The 22,785-nt window shown below is 34.1% G+C and overlaps 3 protein-coding genes across 9 annotated transcripts; 2 read left to right on the top strand and 1 right to left on the bottom strand.

Moving 5' to 3' along the window:
• Positions 1-1,491: 1,491 nt before the first annotated feature.
• Positions 1,492-5,065, top strand: LOC131013453 (protein NUCLEAR FUSION DEFECTIVE 6, mitochondrial-like). 7 transcript variants are annotated; one of them, XM_057941538.1, is made up of 5 exons: positions 1,493-1,649; positions 2,173-2,441; positions 3,115-3,282; positions 3,368-3,492; positions 3,931-4,281. In XM_057941538.1, exons 3-5 carry the CDS (start codon positions 3,140-3,142, stop codon positions 3,948-3,950), a joined length of 288 nt encoding a protein of 95 aa, XP_057797521.1. In that variant the 5' UTR covers positions 1,493-1,649; positions 2,173-2,441; positions 3,115-3,139; the 3' UTR covers positions 3,951-4,281. The 7 variants fall into 7 exon arrangements, with proteins under 7 accessions (XP_057797522.1, XP_057797521.1, XP_057797526.1 ...); XM_057941541.1 differs by lacking the exon at positions 3,931-4,281 and adding an exon at positions 4,378-4,566 and having other exon boundaries at positions 1,494-1,649; XM_057941539.1 differs by having other exon boundaries at positions 1,492-1,649; positions 2,173-3,282; positions 3,931-4,566.
• Positions 5,066-6,044: 979 nt separating this feature from the next.
• Positions 6,045-8,360, bottom strand: LOC131013451 (uncharacterized protein At4g28440-like). Its single transcript, XM_057941537.1, has 2 exons — positions 7,808-8,360; positions 6,045-6,472 (listed from the first exon to the last, which is right to left on the bottom strand). The coding sequence occupies exons 1-2, from the start codon at positions 8,088-8,090 to the stop codon at positions 6,282-6,284; spliced, it is 474 nt and encodes a 157-aa protein (XP_057797520.1). The 5' UTR covers positions 8,091-8,360; the 3' UTR covers positions 6,045-6,281.
• An 11,134-nt stretch (positions 8,361-19,494) lies between these two features.
• Positions 19,495-20,476, top strand: LOC131013450 (auxin-repressed 12.5 kDa protein-like). The gene is made up of 3 exons (XM_057941536.1): positions 19,495-19,741; positions 19,814-20,021; positions 20,193-20,476. Exons 1-3 carry the CDS (start codon positions 19,630-19,632, stop codon positions 20,236-20,238), a joined length of 366 nt encoding a protein of 121 aa, XP_057797519.1. The 5' UTR covers positions 19,495-19,629; the 3' UTR covers positions 20,239-20,476.
• The last annotated feature ends 2,309 nt before the right edge of the window (positions 20,477-22,785 follow it).

Here is a 22,785-nt window from a genome sequence, read left to right as displayed (position 1 = left end):
CAAAATCTGGAGGGGTAAAATTGGAATGTAATTTTCAGAATTAAAAATTAAAAAAATATAAAATTTTTAAATTTTCTCAAAATAGATATATTTTAGATGCATAAAGTCTCACACGAAGATGCATAAAGTTTTCATATGAAATGCATGACTTTGAACAGAAAAATGCATTTTATTTTTACAGTTTTGGTATTGTCACCACTCCCACCCCATACCACCCCACACCACCCCTCAACCCTCCCCATTACCACCCCCCAAAAATAGGCATGTTTCACATGCATATAAAATCAAACAAAAATGCATAAAGTTTTCACATAAAAATGCATTAAATTATACAAAAAATGCATTTCATTTTAATAAATCTGGTAGTTTCGTCACCCCACCCCTGCCCCACCCCCACCCCACCCACCCCCCCCCCCCAATTTTTTTTTTTTCAAAAACTGATTTTCTGATTGATGACCCACCCCCACCCATCCCCCCCAATTTTTTTTTTCAAAAACTGATCAGAAAATCAGTTTTTGAAAAAAAAAATTGGGGGGGTGGGTGGGGTGGGGGGTGGGGTGGGGTGGGGTGAAATCTTATGCATTTTTATATGGAACTTTATGCATTTTTATATGAACCTTCATGCATTTTCGTATTAAACTTTATGCATCTAAAATATATCTATTTTGAGAAAATCTAAATTTTTTTTAATTATTAAATCCGAAAATTACATTCCAATTTTACCCTCTCCAGATTTTGCCTTGAAATGCTTGGAAGCTTCTTGCCGCTTGTTACCATCTTGATGCGCCACATGTCATAAATGCGTGGTCTAGATTTGGATCTACGGATCTATTATAAGCTTGGATACTACCGGAACCCAACCCTATATATATATATATAATAAAAAAAATAAGGAGGGGGCTTCAGCCCCCCTTGATCCGCCACTGTAAGTGAGGGTGCAACCCGATTGTAGGGTATATCTGATTGTACCCAAAATCACCTCATTAAAATATCACTACATATATTAAATATCTATGTATAAATATTATATCTAAAAAAATATCAACATGACAATTATACATTTTATAATTTATGAGAGTTAATTTCTGTGTATAAGAGGACTGATTTAGTCTAATCATAGCAGTATTAAATTATAAATGATTAGTTTAATTTATGATTAATTATCAAATATTGAGATTCGATATTATTGTGGACAAAAACATAAAGAAAAAGCTTTTGGTAGGACCTTATAATTAGAACTGTCAAAATCGACCCGACCCATCGGGAAGGCTCGATCAACCCGACTTTAGGGTTGGGTTGGTTGGGCTTTAAAAAATGAGATATGGAAAAAATCGAGCCTAAAAAGCTCGTCCCGTCGGCTGATCGGGCTTTCTGGCTAAAAGGCCCGAGATTTTCGGGCTTGTTGGTCCGCCCGAAATAAATTAATTATTATTTAAATTATATATTAAAAAAGTCATAAAATATAATTAAAGTCTAAAAATAACAAAAAAACCCTAATTGAAATTGATGTATGCGTTGGAGCGTATGTTTCTTTCTTCTTCGCTTCTCCTAGCAATCTAAATCGCCGCTGCCGCGCCGCCGCCAACGCCACCGTCGACCGCTGCTCGCCCGCCAAGCTTCAGCGCCATCGTCGACCGAAAGAATAGTCGGTGAGTTTTTAGGATTATCTTTCAAAATTGATGTAGGATTACAAGAATCTTTATTTACCTTTTGCCTTACACGAATTCTGATGTGATTAATGGGCTTGGGGTTGAAAAAATCGAACCAATTTTATAATCTGTGTCCAAACCATAGCCAACCAATAGTGTGGAGGGCAAATAGGGAAAATCGGGAGAAGTTGGTGTGGAACGAAAAGTTTTGGTATTTGGCTATGCCTAAACCTAGGGCTGTCTAAATGGTTAACGGGTTTTGGGTATCCAATTAACCGAACCGAAATTCTCGGATTTGGGTATTCAATAACCGAAAATTTTGGTTAACGGGTCGGTTTCGGTTATCATTTTTTTGGAAATTTCGGGTATGTCGGGTTAACCGAATAACCGATAAATTATTTACTTAATAATTTAATATATATATATATATTTTAATTATAATAATTATTTAAAAATTAAAACAGTTGCCCTAATTTTTAATGTGAAACGTGAAATTTGTGATTCTCTTTCCCTACCCTACCAGCCCTCCTCGCTGCTGCACAACCCAGCCGCACCCTCTCTTCTCTATATCGTCACCCGGCGACGCCGTCAACCGCCGCCCTCCGTCCGCCGCTGCAAGTCCCCCGTGCGGCTGCCCTCTTGCGAGTGACGTCGCCCGTTTCGCCACGACTCTGCCGCCCCGCTCCAGCCAGGCTCCGCCGCTTCGCCACAGCTCTGTCGCTCCGCTCTCGCCAGGCTCCGCCGCCCCGCTCCCGGCAGACTCCGTCCGCCGCCCATTGCTCAGTGCACACGGTAAAATCGTATCAAAAAGAGTTTTTCTTTTCTCCTCTACATATCAAAAAAGAAACTTTCAATTTCTCAGGTGGGCTGTTTACTAGCAGCATCTGCTACCAATGTTGCTTAATGTATATACCAACTTTTACTTTTCTTAATACGGGATGGTCGTGGAACGAGTTTGGAATGAGCTTCAGAGTAATAATGTAACATAATGGAATAATCCCGTGGTCATTTGGCTAATGAAAAGAAGAACAATCTGATGTTCAAGAACATAGGAAATAATTTGACATTCCACGAGAAATATAGAAATAGGAATTCCATACAAGTGAAATAAGCTAACTCACCCACTTATGCATCATATAATTCTGCATTTCGAGCTGATTCTGCATTTCGTGTTGATTGTTTGAAGCTGGTTTTATCAAAGTTGTTTTATGCTCTAAATCTACTCGAATTTTTGAGCTTGAATTTTATTTTTTAAATGGGTATTTCGGATACCCAAATAACCCAATTGGTTAACCGAAGCGGGTATTGGGTAACCGAACTCCTAAAACGGTTCGGGAACGGTTATTGAAATTTGGCAATTTCGAGTTCGGGTAACCGAACCCGAACCGATCGACAGCCCTACCTAAACCCATGCCAAAGCCCTAACCCCTCTCTCTCTCTTACTCTCAAAATTCAATCTTCACAGACTTTCTATAGTCAATAAGCACACCATGGCCGCCTTCGCCGCCAGATCAGCCCTTCGCTCCGCCGCCCGTAGCGCCACCGCCAGAATATCCCCCGGCCTCAAGCCTAGGGCTGCTCCCTCTCCATTTCGCATCTCATCTCAAAGTCCGCTCTCCGCTCGCATTTTCAGGTTCCACTGCCGCATTAGGGCTTTCACCCATTCCCTTTTCAATTCTTATTTTGTGAATTGCTGATTAATTATTGTTTAAATTTAGGTCTCCCGTAGAGATGAGCTGTGTTAGCTTAATGTCTATGTTGCCGTACCACTCTGCAACCGCCTCCGCCGTGCTCACTTCCATGCTATCCGTCGCGCCTCGCGGTCACGGTTGGAGCATTGAAGGTGAGCTCTACTACGCTTTCGTAGCTTTAATGCTCTGAATTCTGTAACAGTTATGGAATTAGAATTAATGGCATCTTGATCCTATCATTTTCCGTGAGTAAATGATTTGAGGGAAATCGAGACATCTCAAAAGAAACTATGATATTTTGCTATTAACTTCAATGAAACTCAAATTATGTTGTAGTCATGATCCATTAGGTTATCAATGATCCTTTCTGAATTAATAATTCTTAAATAAATGTCAAGAGGAATAAGATGCATTTGTTTGTAAAGACACAGACTAGTACTTGGCCATGTCTTTTCCATGGTCAATTTAAATTTTTTGATCATATCCAAGAGCTTGTTTCTATGGATAGATTATAGCGCTTCTAATTGTTTTCACAAACTGTTGTCGATATTTAGTCTTGTACAATCATCCTAATACATTGTGTTCATCAGATTCCAACGATGATGTATGATGACTGTTGGATTGTTCGAGCGAAGTTTTAGTTTCATGACCTCTAGGAGATTGTCTGATAGGTAGAGTCTCATGCAGAGAGTTCTTAATATTTCGTGATCTTTGGTATACAATGAGCTCATCATATTTTAGAAAGTAAACTTTTTAGTTAATTTCTTTGTTGAATCAAAATTCTCGATGTTTGTAACTTTGCTTTAACATGTGAATCCTCAAGAAGTTCACCTGAGGCTGTTTTGTAGTGAATTTTGTAATAAGGTGAAATCTGCAAGTATGGTAGATCCTCGATTCTTTATGTAAAATACTTATTGTCTTCTATTTTTGTATTGCTTCAAGACTTGCCTTGTCATGACCTTGATAAAAAAGAATAGAAAAAAAATAAATGCTAGCATAACCTTTTGACTCGACCTTTCCTTTTTCTTTTCGTTCAGGGTTATGATTACTGCTCATTGGCTGATTTGAGGCTTGAAGGTTTTCTGATTCTCTCGTTTTTGTTTAAGTTGAATATGTATAAGCCTCGGATGATAACTGGCACTTTAAGTCACAGTCTTAATCTCTGCATTGGTTTTTTTGCTTGTTTTCTAGCAGCAAATGGCTAAACTAGTTTTTTTCTTTTTTAATTTCCAGAGCCTTCCATAAGAAATATTTCTTTTCCTGTATTGTAGATGGATGATTGTTAGAATGAGTTGAGATGCGCTGCGTTTCGTGATTGGTGTCAATGGACATGTAATACTACTTCAAGAGACATTATCCTGCATCGTCATTAAAGCTACTCTTATAACCCTGGTAGTCGTCTTCCCCAATCGAGCTAGAAATTACTTGCATCAGGAAACTTCTGGGTTTGTACTTTTTTAACCTTTAAATGCCAGAAGATATATTAAATCATGTTTCTTTTTCCTCTCTTTTTAGGAAAAAAGTGGTATTGTGTGGATATTGGTAGGGAATGGACTCTCACGGGAAAAAATAGTTTTATAAATTGTTTTTGAGCTAATTAGTATTATTGGAATTCTTATTATGGGCCAAAATGGTCTTTCTTTTTCCCGATCATGTGTAAAATAAAGTCAGACTTTTGAGCTTTCTCAATCTATAAAAATCATTCTTTTTTGTGAATACAAAGTAGTAATACACGTTCGTTTCCAAGTAATAAAGTATGCTTGCTTTTGTTTGGATTTGTTATATAGATTTATGTCGGGAATTTGAACTCAGCTACATCTAAAACTATATCGCTGGGGATATTCATGTTTTCCTACAATTGCTGCTTCTGCTTGGTATTTTACAGATAAAAAATTTGCAAAATGCCTCGAGCTAAATTTTTACCTATTTAGGAAAGTGCCAAGTTATATAGATCCGAGTCAGAGGTCTGGATTAGTGCAGGAGTGTATTGAATTTTCCATTTGAAAAATAATTGATAACCCCTAATCACTTGTCCATGAGAACGACTAATTAATGTTAAACTTTGAATATGATTTGCAATTGATTTTTCAAAGGTTCTAGCATTTTTCTCCTTAGTTTTAGTTCCTAATAAGGCAAGTTGTGTGATCATTTGTTGGGAGTTATCCCTTTCTGAGTTGCAAGATGCTACTTGCTATCACAGGAGAACTCAAATGTACACCATAAATAATTCATCTACTTGCATCATGTTTGGACTCATCTTGATTTCTCCAAATAAAATCATTCTTTTTCTTTCTTAAAAGATATTCACGTATATTTGATATATGATTCACTCGCGCACACAAACATATAATCTGATTTGTATATTTGATATATGATTCACTCGCACACACAAACATATAATCTGATTTTTATAAGATGGAAGTAGTAATTTCTTTGATCAACTACAATTGAGCCCGGTACCATAATAATTGCAAGGTTTTATGACTAAAAAATTGTTGCCGAATTCGACTAGATCATGTAACAACGGCGAAGAAAAAGATTGGAATGGCATAATGCTATGTGGAGAAACAGCATTGTGGAGATGCATTTGAGTTATTGTGAAATAATTCACTAATATTCTGTCTCGACACAGGCTATTCAAAGAAATATCTGTGCTAAAATAAAGATAAAAAACGAGAAAACAACCCAGAAATATACTTGCGAATATTGAAAATTTACTTTTTTCCACATTTAAGAACGAGAGATAATATATGGCAGAATCAAGGGACCATATTGTTTACACACCAACAAATTAATGCCACAATTAAATCAGACCTATAGCATGTTGTTAATCAACTCAGTGGCAAAAAAGACAAAGTAACCAGGAAAACTTGTATACCGAAGACCCAATAGTGACAAAGTGAATTGCAGTCCAATATCCACAAGGTGGAATTCAAACTTTTCAAGATTCTTCAACGTTAACCAGCTCATACTCGACAAGGGAGAGATTGTTTTCCTCTTTGACCACAAAATCTGCTGGTTCAGTAACCTCAACACGGCCCCACTTATCAACAGCAAGCCTCATCGACCCCTTAAACATGTCGATCTTTGCATTGCGAAGTATCACTGTGTTACCAGGCTTCATCATCTCAACTGCATCATAATTAAAGCTCATCTCATCAACAAATATGTCCAAAGTAGTGGTGAGATAGTCCAACAGAGATGGACATCCATATTATGAGCAATCATCAACACATACTGTATCATCAAAGAAGTAAAGGGCATTGCCATATAACAGGTAGGTATACTGTAGCAAGTTAGTCAACACAAAAATAAATGCTATCTTGATATAGTATAATGGTATACTGGCCACCTTATCTTTAGTTGTATATCGCAAAAACTAACAGAACAAGTTGCAACCAACCACAATAAAAGAAAATGATCAATCTCAATGATATTTAAAAATAGAAGGCACAAAAATCATTGTAAAAAATTGAAACAAAACAAGAAGTTTGATAGGTAAGACATAAGTTCAAAGTTGAATCCAATCCAAGATTATGTCACCCCACCAGCAAAAAACCCAGATTGAGAACCAGAGCTGTTTTTTAAGTTCCTTACATCAAAGTCACAAACGAAAAATCAGGGAGTTGCATAGAATGCAGCAAATTATTAGTGGCATTCAGAAAGATTTCATTCTGCATTAATGAAGGGTTTATTTATTCACCATCCGGAACATACCAGACAGGCTGCATCTGTAAGACTGTAACACTAAACACAAACTTTCCTCGAAATCACTAAATTCTGATTTATAGAATATATACCAGAATAATCAAATACTATTTGATTTTAAGCTTGGAAAGACGGCTTAAGAATTAGGTACGGACTAAAACCCAACAAAATGTGATCACGGAAACAAATCAATCATTCCCTCCAAAATAACAAACATGAAAATGGAAACAAAATTTTGACTTGCACACTGTTATTCAACAAAAATGTCCCAAAATATTCAACAGAGAACGAAAATTCTGAAGTACTGCATTTCCATAGAATAATTGAGACCATACAATAACCTGAGACAACCTATTAATCTAATTAGACATTTAAAGATAAAAACGGGAGTAGCAGTATCTGCAGCAACATATTTAAATTTTTCTGTATACTAAAAAGGTGTTATCACAGGCTCAAGACCATGATCATAATTCCTTTCAGTTTCTAGTTACCCACCAGTCAACAAAACAATTGACAAAAAAAAACCTAACCGATCAAAATTCCCAGCCAAATAAAAAAATCCAAACAAGGTTTTAGTGACGCCACACAAATTCCTAAGAGGCATCAGCCACTGCGCAAACACACACACAATCATACACGTATCCACATGTATATATCAGCATATCAACAATGAATAAAATTTCACAAAACCCTCAAACAAACAATTAAAAAATCGCAGCATTTACGACCACAGCACAAGCTAGGAGATTATCTCAAGACCTTGATCGTTACGAGCCGTGAAGAGAATCGTGCCCGTTTCGTCTCCGATAAGGCATTCGGCGATCCTCGTATTCTGGTTCTGGGCCCCACGAAAAGTCGGGTTCCGTGGCTTCTTGCTCAGAACGGTGGTCGATTCCAGCACTTTAACGACAAGTGTGTGCCCGCTCGTCCCCGGCTTCAGAGAATCGACCTTCACGAACACCGGTTTACGCAGCCCCGGCTTGCTATCGGCCGAGACGCCGCCCTGCTGCTGAGCTTCCGATGACGGCGCTTTGGCTGCCATGGTGACTGAGTTTTTGAGCGTGGGAGTGAGTGAGACTGACTTGGGGTTTTAGTTTCGATTTGGGTGGGAATGAAACCCTAACCCTAATTCTCGCGATTATAAAAATGGAAAAAGGAAGTGACAAAAATGATTTAGAGGCTTTTGAGTGGAGGAGATGATATGAGAGATTCTCGGAAATGCGACGACCGATTTCATCGAAACGGCGCCGTTACGGATACGCTATACTTTTTTGGGCCGGGGCCACCAAAATGAATAGAATTATCGTGGCCCAAGTCAGGCCCATTATATTTATCCTATTACTAAGTACTAAGTGTGTGGACCCATAATTAATTAAGAAATATATACTCCCTCTGTCACACTATAAGTGGTCTGTATTTCATTTTGAATCGTCTCATTATAAGTGTCATGTTTCTATAAATAGAAAATTTTAACCCTTAAAAAATTATAGGTCCTATCACTTTTAACTAATTTACACCTTCTCCTTAATTTTCGTGTCGAAAGGTTTTGAGCCACTTATAGTGGAACGGACGGAGTAAATGATAAACATTTATATTCTCTTGATAATAACAGTGGGACTCTATTTAACATCAATTCTAGAATAATTTGACGGAAAGTAAGTTCAAAATTCTAGATTTTCGTATATAAATGGCGTCGAGACATGCTTTGGTAAAATTAATCATGACTTTATTTGGAAATGATATTTCTAGCTCCAACCTTTTTTTTTCGGTCGGAAAGTAGGTCATTTGGCATTGTAATGATATGGGGCTAGGACAATTATTCATTTCTGAGCAAATAATTTTAATTTAGGTACAATTGGTATCTCTCTTTTTTTATGTGGGCGTTTTAAGAGGAAATTAATAAAATTATCATTTTAAAATACTAAAGATAAAAATTAGTTTAGCTTCCAATGAACACAAAAATCGATATTAGCTTACTAACATAAAAAATGATTGAATAAATATATAATTACTTCTACCATTTTATTCCGCAATTCACAATTACAGGTTTAGTGGTTAATTGCTCTATTTTAGAGATAATTTATAGTTGAGAATTCGCAATTTAAGACTAAACAGTCATTTTTTTTTAGCCGAGGACTAAATAGTCATTAGCTGACCATATTTTACATATAATTCTCGACTAAAATGCTTCTTAGTGCTCGTTGGGTTCAAGTAGAAAAATGGAAAGGGAATGAAATCAGATAAAGGAGTGCAATGGTAACAATAATCATTACTTTTATTGAGTGTTTGGTTTAACAATAAAAAAGAATCATTAGTACGAGATTTCCTTTCTTTTGTTTTCCCTCTATTTTGAGGGGTAACAAATTGGATGATTGGGTTACCCTCAAATAAGGGTAATGATTATCTCATTACCCAAACCAAACAACAAGTAATGGATTCAATTACTTGATTCTCTTTCCAACCTCTAGAAACACCCAACCAAACGTGGGCAGTGGGCTTAGTGTGAATTGACCTTACTTTGCCTATAATTTCATGATTAAAATACTTCTTAATCATGAATTCACCCTATTCTACCTACAATTCGCAAACAAAATCTTATGAACTCGTGAGTTTGATATTGTCCTCTGTGCCGTTGTGCGCGATGCACTGTAACAACTATAGTTAAAAAATAAAATAAATAAATATATAACTAAATTATAAAATTTTATGAATCATAAATATTATAAATTTAAAAATATTTAATTTTGTACAACATTAATTCATAGTAGTACTACGAAAAAGTAGAGTAGTATATTAATAAAATAAAAGTTTTAATATTTCATAAAATTAATTTTTGAGAAGGAAAATTTGTTGAATAATCACAATTACTATTCAAAAGTTTCAAATTTAGATTTTTCCGATTCTAGTTTATTTATTAAAAAAAACACTAATAAGAAGAAGTTGAAATTCTTACCTTATAATAAACGAGATTGTGTGTTGATAGTTTGCATATTTCATTAGGGTTATTGATGTCTAAATACATAAATTTTAGAGTTAATGGGCTCAATTAGCCCTTCTTGTATAAGAAAAGGAAAAAGTGTCCACCCAAATAAAAATATGGAAAAACTAACTTTTTAATATAAATGTACAATTATACCCTTAATACAGTTACACACTTTTTTGCAAAAGTGTGTAATTGCGAAAAAGTGTGTAACAGTGTAGAATACACTGTTACACACTTTTTCAAAAATTGTGCAATAATCGCGAAAATTATGTAACGTAAAAGTGTGTGATTGTGAAAAAGAGTGTAATAGTGTATTTTATACTATTACACAGTTTTTCGCTTCTAAATAGTGTGTAATAGTATATTTTACATTGTTACACACTAAAAGGGTATTTTAGTCAGAAATGTTATTATTTCCATATTTTATTTGTATGCCTAGAATTTCCTATGACTAAAATGTTTTGGTTACATTAGGGTGATACCTCTAAGTTTTAAGTGTATCTTGATTTTGCACATGAATTTCGAAAGGTGTAAATAAATACACAAATTTAAACATTATAGCAAATTTTCCATAATTTGATCGAATTTATGTTCAAATTAAATTTGACATGGAGTATGTGGGCATATTGACTTTGACGTGGTACAACTCTAATTAAAACTATATAATTTTACTTATGAAATTTAAAAAAAAAATAAAAAATAAAAAAAAAATCACAATTTATTTTTAAAATATCCACATCATTCCCGTGATCCCGTCTATCTCCCTCTTCTCTCTCTTTCTTTCTACAACTACTCTGGCTCATTTTATGTTTGGTAAAAAAATAAAGGATCCAATTAGTGATCTAAATTATGGATTAAAATGCCTAATTATTACGAAGTACGGAAACAACTCAAGTTAGTCGGCATCACCCGAAAAGGAATACGATTTAAGTTAGTCGGGATGAAGGGAGTACATGATCAAATATGGTTATAATTATATACTAAGGGCCCGTTTGATTTTCAGTATTGGATTAATCAGGATATAAATTATCCTGATAATTTAGTGTGGATTAGTCATGATTTCTAATCTCAGATGAGTGTTTGATATCATTGGTAATTAATCCCAAAAAGTGTTTGGTATCCATTGAAATAGGGTGGATTAACATATCAAATACCTAAATTAGTAGCCTATGGAGGGGGTGGAATAATTAGTGTGGGTTACTCCCATGGGGGAGGTGGGATAATTAGTGTGGGTTAATCCCACAAAATAAGCTAGGGTCTTGGGATAAACCTGGAGTTGACCATATTAGTAACACATAATATCAAACACTACATAAATCCATATTAATTTAACTTATCCTGCTTTTAAACCCATATCAAACAAGCCCTAACAATATATATAGGGTTAGCTGAATCATGCAAACCAATCGAATACTTGATTAAATTGGATTATTATATTAATAATATTTTATTACTCAAATATAATTAAACGACTCCAAAGAAGACAATGAACACTTTTTGTTTTATGTTCCTAGCGTTCAAGGCTCGCTCCGATAATAAAATTAATATTATTTTTTTTATCAACGGACGTATTATTATTTATATTTTTTAAAAGACCTTCACTTTTCATGATTGATAAGATATATAATTGAGTATTTTTATTAAGATAATTTTAATTTCACTATTTGAATGAAACATGAATTAAATAAAATTAGCTCAAATAATGAAAATTATTAAGAGAATTGAGATAGATTTGCCAAGAGTGCAAATAATTGTGATAGAAAACGTAGTTAATCCTGTTTTTAATCATTGAAATTTGCACGCAGTTGATTGGAATACTCCTAGATGCTCATTTCTCGGTCAGTATTTTCTTACGATTTACTTCCTCCGTCTCATTAAAATAAGAATAAACTCAATTTTTTTGGGCACAAAGATTAATAAATTTATTTTTAAGGAAAAAAGTAATATGACCTACACCAATTAAATATTTTAATTACATTTTTTTTCACTAAAAAAAAAACCCCTATTATAGTGAAACATTTTAAAATGAAAAATTAGTCTATTCTAATGGAACGGAGAAAATATTACATTTTTTTTTGCCATATTTGTCCATCGACGTCAAGTACGTCATTCAAGAATATATTCGAACTCAACATATCACTCACGATTCTTCGAGGTTTCTTGGATCACCAAATATTTGAAAAAATGAATATTATATGAATGAGTTATGAATATGATTTGAGTTTATAACTATTTAAACTAAATAATTTGTGCCTAAAGAAAATACTAAATAATCTGTGGGCTAGGCACAAAACTAACTACGTGGTTCAGTTGACTTGGGGCCACTGAAGTAATAATTTACTTTGTCATATTCATGTCTATAAAAAACTATACAAGAAATATGATTATCCATATAATGGAAACTTATTTATATAAAAAATTTATACTCCCTTTATCTTAATTATATGAGCTTATTTTAAATTTTATAAGTGTTCCAACAATGTATGAGTTGAGGTAATAATTTTTTCATGCTTTTACTTGTATACCCTCATTTAACTTTTTAATTGATTTTAATATTATTTTATCATCAAAAAATAAATATAATCATATTAGAAAAAAAAATTGTATAATTTTTTTTTCTAGTTATTTTTTTAATTCTTGTGCAAATTCTAATCAAATCTATATAATTAGGACGAGGAGAGTATAATAACAGCAGCAGGTTTTTTAGGTGAAAACTCACATCTTGATCTGTACATATGTACGCACTTCTTCTAATTCACCATTATTCACCTTTATGAGAGTTAAATCTAGATCTTTCCACTTAAAAAACATTAATTAAGTTGAATTATTCAACACTATTATAAAGAGCTAGCATCAAATGAAATGACATCAATGACTGATACAACTTCAAATCCACGTCAAAGACTTCAACATTGTACTATATGACAAGGGAAATATTATTATTAATGCAATAAACATGAAAACGTATCTTATGAATATGAATGATCATGATTCAAATTATACCGAATACTTGAAAGCTAAAATAAATTCCTAATGCGCTATCAAATTAAGTAATATTATAATTACCTAATAATTATGTAAACATAAATTTTTATATGTGAACGTTTGCATGGTGTAGACCCCTCACATACTTTAATAGAACATTAGTATTATATTTATAAGTGTTCTATTAAAATATATGAATGGTCAGCACCGTGTAAACGTCGCATATGAGACATTCTCTCATGTAAATATGTAATTTATCAATCATATTTTTTTTATTTTTTATTTTTTACTCAAGGGAATAAAGAACAGTGGAGTTTGAACCCTAAACTTTGTTGCTTACAGACAGGAGTTCGCAATGCTTGGATGTTTAAATGATTCAATTAGATTTAGCTACAAATGTAGAATGGAATACTATTGAAAATCAAACCAAATTGTTCAACACTCAATTTGAAAACGTCAATTAAGTAATTACTTAATCTAAATTTATATAAATTATTGTTACACTTAGATTTACGTAACCAGAGGTTGAATGGAATAGTATTGAAAATCAAATCAAATTATTCAATGTTCAAAACTAAAGCACTAATTAAGTACTCGCTTGTTCTAGACTTGATAAAGAATATATTAACATAATATTGTAACTAGTAATTTCCATTGTCAAGGTCGAGCTCAAAAAGTCAAATAAATGTTATACTCCATCCGTTCCAACTATAATAAGATTCTTTTTTTGGGCATGAAAATTAAGAAAAGTGTTTTTTGTGTGTAAAATAAAAAAATAAAAATATGAATAAAGGGTAAAATTTTTGCCAAATAAGGAAAGATCTCAAGATAGGTGAGACGTTCAAAATGGAAATAGTCTCAAGATAGATGGAACGTAGGGAATATATTGTAACTATCATATGCTCCCTCGTCCTTCATATTTATGCATAATTTTTTTTGGGTATGTTCCTTCAATTATGCACACTTTATTTTTGAACACTATTTAATACATAATTTTTATAATTTAATATGTATAACTTACACTATTTATCCACGATCTACTTAACAACACCCTAATATGAAATATTTTTTCCACTATCAATACTTCAAATAATTTTTTATTAAAATATATATTATAATCAACTATGCATATTTATGAGGGACGAATAGAGCATCAAATAAGTCGAATTCAACCCACCCTCCCTTCCAACTCAATTAAGACTATATATATATAAAGGTAATTAAGAGACTACATATTAATAGATGAATTCAAACTTAGATATTACTCTATTCGTTTTATTAAAATTGGCTCATTTTTTATTTTGAAATATTTCATTAAAATTGACCCATTTGTATAAAAAAGTATTAACTCTTTAAAAATTATGGATCATATCACTATTATTGAATTTACATCTTCTGTTTAATTTTGTGTTCAAAAAAATTGGGGGAGGAAGTATTAATTTAAGACTGGCACAAAATATCAGCAGTAAAATTACAAGGAGAGCCCTGCCCTGTGTAGGCAGAGTAAAGGACAAGTCGGTAGATAAGGTGACACATGGTATATCTACGTCCTCGGGCGGGGCCCACTTCACTTAGTCTTCATCCTTATCCTCTTTGCAAGATTTCCTTTTCTTCCACTCAACTTTTACTATCACCACGCCACTCCCATGCACTGCTTCCTTCAAAATTTCAAATCTCTACATGAATTATCTTACGGGAGATTTACATGATATCCAACGACCAACGTACATTTTTTCCCCCCACTTTTCTCCTTAATTTCAATTTTATATATTTTAGTTTAAGTTTATTATTAATTAAAGTTTATTCCATTCAAATGAAGTTATATAATTATTTTTTTTATCATTTATTTTAGTTAATAATTTGTATTTGAATAATGTATTTGTATCATTATATCCACATAAGATCTTGGACAATAATTTTATTTTCGTATAAAAGTTTGGCATTTAAAAATTAAATGGAAGTTAAAGATTTTTTATATATATAAAAAAGATCATTATTGGTCATAAATTTTAGACGTTCTAGCGCTTGCGTGGAAAAGTAAACATGCATAAATTCATGCGAGAGTTCAATGAAATGGTTATCATTTTATTATTGAATATAATTCACTATAAAAAACTATTCTATTCATCTCATAAAAATTGTTTACTTGCTTTTCGACACAAGAATTTAAGTAGAAATGATTAACGAGTTAAAAGATAAAAAGTGGTAAAATTCATTTTTATTTTGTGAGAGAAGATATTTTTTTTTTCATTTTAGAAATGAGAGAAGAATTTAAGTGAATATAACTAAAGGGTAAAAAGATAAAAAGTTTAAAAGTGAGAAGAATTTAAATGAATATAATTAAAGGATAAAAAGATAAAAAAGTGATGGAGCCCACTTCTTCCTTTAAAAAATAGACGCTTCTTATGGGACAAACAAAAAAAATATAGACACTTGTTCTAGAATGGAAGAAGTATTAATTAAAGAAGAAAATTAACGACGAAAAAAAATGTGAAATAAATAATGGGTTAATGTTGAATTTTAACTCATTATTAGTGATTCTATCTCGAACCAAAATTATACTCTCTCCATCACAATTTAATAGGTCATATTTTTTTTATTTGGACGTCTCAATTTAATAGGCTATTTCCTAAAATAAAAAATTATACTCTCTCCGTTCCATTAAAAATGTCTCATCACCTTTGGGCACGGAGATTAAGAAATATGTAGAAACTAGATAAAGTAAGTTGGTGGAAATTATTTAAATATTAGGTATAGAGAGAGAACATATTACCAAAAAAGGAATGTGACATACCATTATAAAAAGTGGACATTTATAATGAGACAGAGAGAGTACATAACAAACATTTACACACAACTCATTATTTACACAATTATACCAAATGTCATTGTGGTCCCCACCCAAAAGTGTTAATTGACAAACATGGTTTTCGTACCTCAATATCGCATGAATTGTTGTCTTTTTTCCCCTTGAATTGATTGCTAATATGTATTTGTATCCCAATTTTGAGTTTTGTGAAGATTTGATTCCTTGGTGTAGTTTTGGAGTGATTTCAGGAAAATTCAAGGATTAATTGGAGAATTTTGAAGATATGAGATTGAAGTACATCTCGAGAGGAATCCGTGAGCGCAAACGGCGACCAAATCCGGGCCGCGGCTGCGGGCCCCCTCCAAAAGCTCTCCCACGGTCATGTACCGCGATCACGGCCGTGACCGCGGTCAAAAGGCGGAATTGTGCGTTTTTGTGGGCCCAGACGGGATTTTTAGCCCCAAAACTCCTTTTCCCCCCTCTTTTCTCATACCATTCACCATTCCCACACATTTTATCTTCCCAACACTTCAATTCCAAACCCTAGCCTCCATTTCTACCATTTTCTCTCTTCCACACACAAGAACAACACCAAAATCAAAGAAAGAAGGGGAAGACTTGGAAAGGAGCTCATCAAGACTACATGATTGAAGATCAAGATTATAGGATTTGTCTATGAATCTCTATCTCTCTATATCTTTATTTATGTTTTCTTATGACTTGGGATTTATTTTTATTATGAATATGCTTGGCTAAAATCCCTTATTTTAGGGATTAGATTAGATGGATTTGTAATGGATTGATTTCTTTGTTTAATATATATCTTGATTGTGCTTATTGTTATCTTTTCAAGCCCTAGATTTATCTCTTGTATGATTGGTTGGCCACCTTTTGTGCATTTCTAATTTGTTATTTGAATCGGGAGAGGATAATTACAATAGATTAGGAGTTTGATACATATCATCTCAATAAACCGGGAGGTTGAGAGGTGGGTGATGGCTTATCGATCTTTTGTGCTATTGAGAGTTATAGATTAGAAATTGACCGGGGACGACAATTATGACCCGTAATCTACTGTTTTAGTCGTCCGGGAGGGGGCTAAAACTAGTGGGGAGATCGCCCTAGATAAGTAGGCCATATCAAGATTTATATTGATTTAGATTGAAGTTCATTACTATCCATCGAAATCTAGTCCCTAGGATAACTTTCCTTCGAGTCATTCCCCAATTTATTAACTAAGTTTATATTATTGTTATTTAGTTTGCTTGCTTTATTTAACTTTGATTTAACCTTTAATATCTCTTCATCTTTGATTGTCTAAATAGATTGAAAACAACTTATTAATAGTATTTAGAAGTTTGAATTCACCAATCCTTGTGGGATACGACTTTGCTTCCACTTATTGCAACTACACCGTATACTTGCGGCGTGGTGAAAATAATAGCGAACAAGTTAATACGCAAGAATGCCATATTTCTTGTATTGTATATGAAAAATATCCTACTTTATAAACTTAAGCATTTTATGCTCAAATTATGTGAATTACTTATTTTACCATTTGATGTTGATGAGTTTGCTTGGTTTTTTGTGAAAGTCTTACACATTTGATCGATTTGACATCTATCAGTCATAAAAGTCAACGATTTGACAGCTATCAGTCAAAAACTCATCTGACCGATGGGTGGGTAGATCATCTGACCGCCCGGGAGGTCAGATGATCCGACCACCCAGATCCTATGACCGTCCGGTAAAATCATCTGACCGCGGTCAGATGATCTATCCACCCACCGATCAGATGAGTTCTTAACTAATAACTGTCACATAGTTGACTTTTATGACTGATAGCTGTCAAATCGATCAAATATGTAAAATTTTCACAAAAAACCAAGCAGACCCATCAAATCAAAGAGTATTTAAAGAATAGAGCATAGAATGCTTATGTTTATAAAAGATGATATTTTTCACATATAACTTAAGGAATATGACATTTTAAATTTTCACTCTCCACAAAATTATCTCTTGTTTCACTTAAAAAATAATATCTTAATTTCTCTATTCTACTTTTTTCACAACTTTACCCTTAAAAAAAAATCTACTTTCTCTCTCCCATTTTATAATAAACTATTTGTTTCTTAATATTCGTGTCCAAACTTTATGATCTATTGAATTAAGACAGAGGAAGTAATAATTTCTTTTTGCCAAACTCAAGAATTTTAATATATAAACGTAAAGTTAAAGAAATTTTCTACTAAAAAAAAAAGGCTAAAGCGCGGTACACAAATTATACTTATCCTTTTAAAGATTATATAATTATTTTTTAGATAAATGTAATTATAAAACATGCAATTGAAAATGGTGTAAATGATGCATACGAATTTCATAAAAGTCAAATTTAACACACATATAATTTCAATAAAATAAACCCTATAAAGTAGTAAATATATTATAGTATAATTTAATTTCATGAATATTGGTAGCTAATTAATTTATTATTTGTACATAAAAATGGAAATGTAGCCAGTAGCCTCAGTTTTTAATTTAGGGAAAAGGTGCAGATTGGCCCCCGAAGTAGTAGCCCCTATAGCGTATAACCCCTCTTACTCAATGTGTGTGCAACTAAACCCCTGAACTCCGAGAAAAGGGTGCAAATTCCCCCCTCTGACCTAACGCCGTTAAATGTCCGTTAATGTTTGGATTTAATTACACCATCTACTTCAGGGGTGGATCTGCACATTAATTTTCTTATTTTATTTTTATTTTTATTTTTTATAATTTCAGCAACCCACCTCCGGCATCAACTTAACCGCCCCCCGTACTCATCGGCTCCAACTTACACTTTGTCAGCTCGCATGCGCTCAATCTCTTGATCGTCGACTGCTTACCGCCGACATGCAGCAGCATCACCAACTCCAGATGTGGACCTGAATCGAATCCTGCTTGGTCCAAATCCATATTCGTATTTTTTTACTTAGGTCAGGATCCGGTCCAAATCCATTAGGTCCAAAAAAATGAGATTTATGTCCAGATCCATTAGATTCACAGGGTCTCGAGTCTTGACCCGGATCCATTCTTTTTTCTCTTTTAAAATAAATTTACAAATATTAAATTAACCAAAAATAAAATCATAATTATTATCTAGAGTTTTAATAATTATTCAAAAATAAATAAATAAAATTTAAATATATATTATATAGATAAATATATACACAATTAATATCATAAGATAAGCCTAAAATGTTAAGGTGTTGGAGGATCGATGCTGTTGTGCGGGGCGGTGAAGAAGCTGGTGGCGTTGCTGCATGTAAGCGGTGGACAGTCGACAACCAAGAGATTGGGCGCGTGCGAACTAACAAGGTGCAAGTCAGAATCGATGAGTATGGGGGCGGTTAAGTTGATGCCGGAGGTGGGTTGCTGAAATTATAAAAAAATAAAAAAGAAATTAAGGTGCAGATCCACCCCTGAAGTAGAGGGTGCAATTAAACCCAAACGTTAACGAACACTTAATGGCGTTAGGTCGGAGGGGGGAATTTGCACTCTTTTCTCGGAGTTCAGGGGTTTAATTGCACACACAGTGAGTAAGAGGGATTATGCGTTATAGGAGCTACTACTCCGGGGGCTAATCTGCACATTTACCCTTTAATTTATGAGTGAGGGTGTGGAGAAAGGGATAAGAAGGTGGAAGATAGAAATGGGAAGATATTTTGCCTCGAATCCTTGTATTTATTTATACATGTATACCACCTTTACTAGTCACTCTCTATATATAATCATCTTATAGAAGAAGAAAAAGTAAATCAATGAAAAATGGTGCTCCTCGATCATCTCTGGGATGATGTGGTGGCGGGGCCGCAGCCCGATCAGCGCGGCCTCAAACACCTCAAGAAGCTTTACACGGCCAAGCCCTTGAACATCAAAGGTATATATATATATATACTCAGTCTCCGTCCGTGTTAATTAATTAATTAATTTGGTTTAATTGGTTTTGTAGATATTGGAGTGGAGGGAAGCAGCAAGTACCCGAGATCTGTGTCGATGCCGTCGAGTCCGGCAACGCCGGGGACGCCGTCGCCCACCGCCCTGAGGAAGGACAACGTGTGGCGGAGCGTCTTCCACCCCGGCAGCAACCTCGCCACCAAGACCATCGGAGCCAACTACTTCGACCGCCCCGAGCCCAACTCCCCCACTGTTTACGACTGGTAACCACAATTTTTCTTTACTTTGAGAGACTTTCTCTAACCTATATATATGATGATGATGATGATGATTGTGGGGGTGACGATCTCTACTCTCTTGAGAGCTAGTTTAATGTTTTTCAAGAGGTTTTGGTATTTTTGTGTTAATTAAGTGATCAATCTTGGATTTTGCAGGCTTTACAGTGGGGAGACGAGGAGCAAGCACCACGAGAAAGTGTAAGGGGCGGCAGACGGCGGCGGTTGCATGTATATAGTGTTCAAGTCTACGTGTTTTCATGAGTGGCGGAACCTCTGCATATATATATTAAGTATGTGTTATGTATATGAGGGGTTTAATTTCGTTTCTGTTGAGTTTGTGATGTGCTTAATGCAAATCAAGACAGTAGCAGCTGCTTTTGATATGACCCTAGTGTAAAATGATGAAGAAACTAAGTAAGATCTGGATTTTCTCAATCTCTGTGTCACATAGTGTTTTTTATTTTAACATCATCGGATAATATCTTGAATTAAGACATTACACAAATATTAATCTGCGAATTTTGCATATAATTATATGATGAGAAAAATTGAACCTTCTACACTATCAAATTAAGTTAACGATCAAGATTTGTTTGGAACAGTTCGATGCCCAAATTAGTCAAAGATGGATTCATAACGTTACAAAAGATAGTATAATAATTTTCATTTGCTAAAAAGGAATCAAGTGATGGCCCCATACATCATAATAATTGGTGTGATATGGCTACTACAATTCTATCCGATCAACACTAGTGGTATTTTTTAAACGATCTTCGAACCCAAATTCATATTATACTTATTAATTTTTCTAATTATTAAGTTCCAGGTTGCCACTTGCGAGTCCATGTCCAAGTTATTGAATAATGAATACCATTACCTTGGCTATATATGATACTTTGTTAATAAAATATAATATATTCTGCAAATAATAATATAATGGTGAATTAATTAACATAAAGATGGACGATGATAGAGAAAGCGTACTGACGGCAGACAAGAAGATAAGGTTATAAATGGTCCACACTCCATATGGTAAAATGTAGTAGTATATCAGAGTTAATGGTGACTTTTCCATTATTAATCATGATAGTCCAATACGCACGCTATTTAGTAATGTTTAGATTGGTACGTAACAGGTGGAAAATGTAAGTTTGTTTATAGGTAGGGATGTCAATAAGCTCGAAATCAACGGGTGAATTCAAATAGATCGACGAAGAAAAAAGTTAGTGCCAAAAAAATTTAATCCAAAATTTTTTTCAGTTTTTTGCTTAAATGGATTGATCCGAATTAAAAATAGACCGAGTCCTATAGACCCGAAAATTAAATGGATTGATCCAATTAATCCAATTTTTGCTTAGTAATTGATTTTCAAATTTTATTACCTTACTTTTTAATTCGATAATAAGATTTTAATACTTGTGCAATGTGTTTTAGTTTTTTCCAACGGTTAATAACAAACATTTATAACATAAAAATCAAAGAAAGATAATCACTTATGTTAAATGTATATCCAATTCTTATCATTAATGAAGTTACATATTAACTATTATGTAAATTTACTTTGAAATAACACTTAAAAAAAATTAAAACGAGGCAAAGTGTAAAAAACACGATCTATTTTTTCTTACAAGAATATGATTATCAATAAAAAATCACACATGTAAAAAAATCGTAAACTTGTGAATCTGATGGACTGGCTCGAAATCATATGAGTTAGGGTTAGAGTCGAAATATTTTAGCTCGAAAAATAAAAAAAATCGATTAGTCCGAACTGAAAATGACCTAAAATTAAATAAATTGGCCCAAAACCGAATGTGTCGGCCCAAGATCCCTAATTATATGACCTACTCATTTCGACTAGTCGTCAATTATACGTACAATTATGTAAGTAAGGACTAATGTGTGGCACTCTAATTTATATTGTTATTATGAATCTCTAAATTATTTTATACTACTATCAAATATCACCATTTTGTCAACTTTGCATATGTCCAGGGCTTAAAACAGTAGACTCCAAGTAGGGATGAGCAGAAATCGAACCGGTCGAAAAAAATCAACCGAAAAATGATCGAACCGATCAATTTTCGGTGATTTTTTTATAGTGGTCGCCGGTTCGGCCCATTTTCTATAGAAATTTTGGTTTTATCGGCCGATTCGATTTTCCCGAATTTGATCTGTCGAAAACCGAATCGACTGAAAATATATATTTATATATTTTTTTTATTTACTAACCCTAACCCTAAATCTAAAAACATCTTTCACATTTTCAGATTTTCCCAACCCCCCCCCATCTGTATGCAGCGTCCCTCTTCCCCCTCAATGCAATTTCAATTTTTCAATGGTTCCCTTCCCTCCCCCCAATCTCAACCCAGATGGACCAGGGCCTTCGGCCAACCCTTGCCGGCAGCCATGCCGCGCCAGAACCCCCGCCGTGCAGCCGTGCCACGCCAGACCTTCCTCCGTGCCCGCGCTGTGACCGCAGCCATGCCACAGTTCTCCCCTACACGAGACCTCTGGCGCTGCTCTCATCTCCCTCCCTCCGTCCTCCTCTACTCTTCTCTCCTCTCCCCCATCAACTTCTTATCCCCCACAGTTCACGCCACTTTAAAGCAGTGGCTGAAGTCCTCGCCGGTTTTCTCCCTCTCTTCTCCGCGCCGATCAACCGACCGAAAAACTGACTACATCGTCGGTTCATTTTTCCATCGGTTTGTCTGCCAAAATTCGGCTGGTTCGGCCCAGTAAAACTCCT

The sequence above is a fragment of the Salvia miltiorrhiza genome, chromosome 2, assembly GCF_028751815.1.
Source record: "Salvia miltiorrhiza cultivar Shanhuang (shh) chromosome 2, IMPLAD_Smil_shh, whole genome shotgun sequence".
Lineage (NCBI taxonomy): Eukaryota > Viridiplantae > Streptophyta > Magnoliopsida > Lamiales > Lamiaceae > Salvia > Salvia miltiorrhiza.
The sequence above is the reverse complement of the archived record's forward strand: the minus strand, read 5'-3'. Positions and strand labels throughout refer to the sequence as shown.

Coding starts and splice junctions, on each gene's coding strand:
- LOC131013450 (XM_057941536.1), top strand. CDS start 19,630: ATGGTGCTCCTCGATCATCTCTGGGATGATGTGGTGGCGGGGCCGCAG. Junction 19,742..19,813: donor CAAGCCCTTGAACATCAAAG/GTATATATATAT, acceptor TTGGTTTTGTAG/ATATTGGAGTGGAGGGAAGC. Junction 20,022..20,192: donor TCCCCCACTGTTTACGACTG/GTAACCACAATT, acceptor TGGATTTTGCAG/GCTTTACAGTGGGGAGACGA.
- LOC131013453 (XM_057941539.1), top strand. CDS start 3,140: ATGGCCGCCTTCGCCGCCAGATCAGCCCTTCGCTCCGCCGCCCGTAGC. Junction 3,283..3,367: donor CTCTCCGCTCGCATTTTCAG/GTTCCACTGCCG, acceptor GTTTAAATTTAG/GTCTCCCGTAGAGATGAGCT. Junction 3,493..3,930: donor TCACGGTTGGAGCATTGAAG/GTGAGCTCTACT, acceptor TGTGTTCATCAG/ATTCCAACGATGATGTATGA.
- LOC131013451 (XM_057941537.1), bottom strand. CDS start 8,090: ATGGCAGCCAAAGCGCCGTCATCGGAAGCTCAGCAGCAGGGCGGCGTC. Junction 6,473..7,807: donor CACGGCTCGTAACGATCAAG/GTCTTGAGATAA, acceptor ATTATGATGCAG/TTGAGATGATGAAGCCTGGT.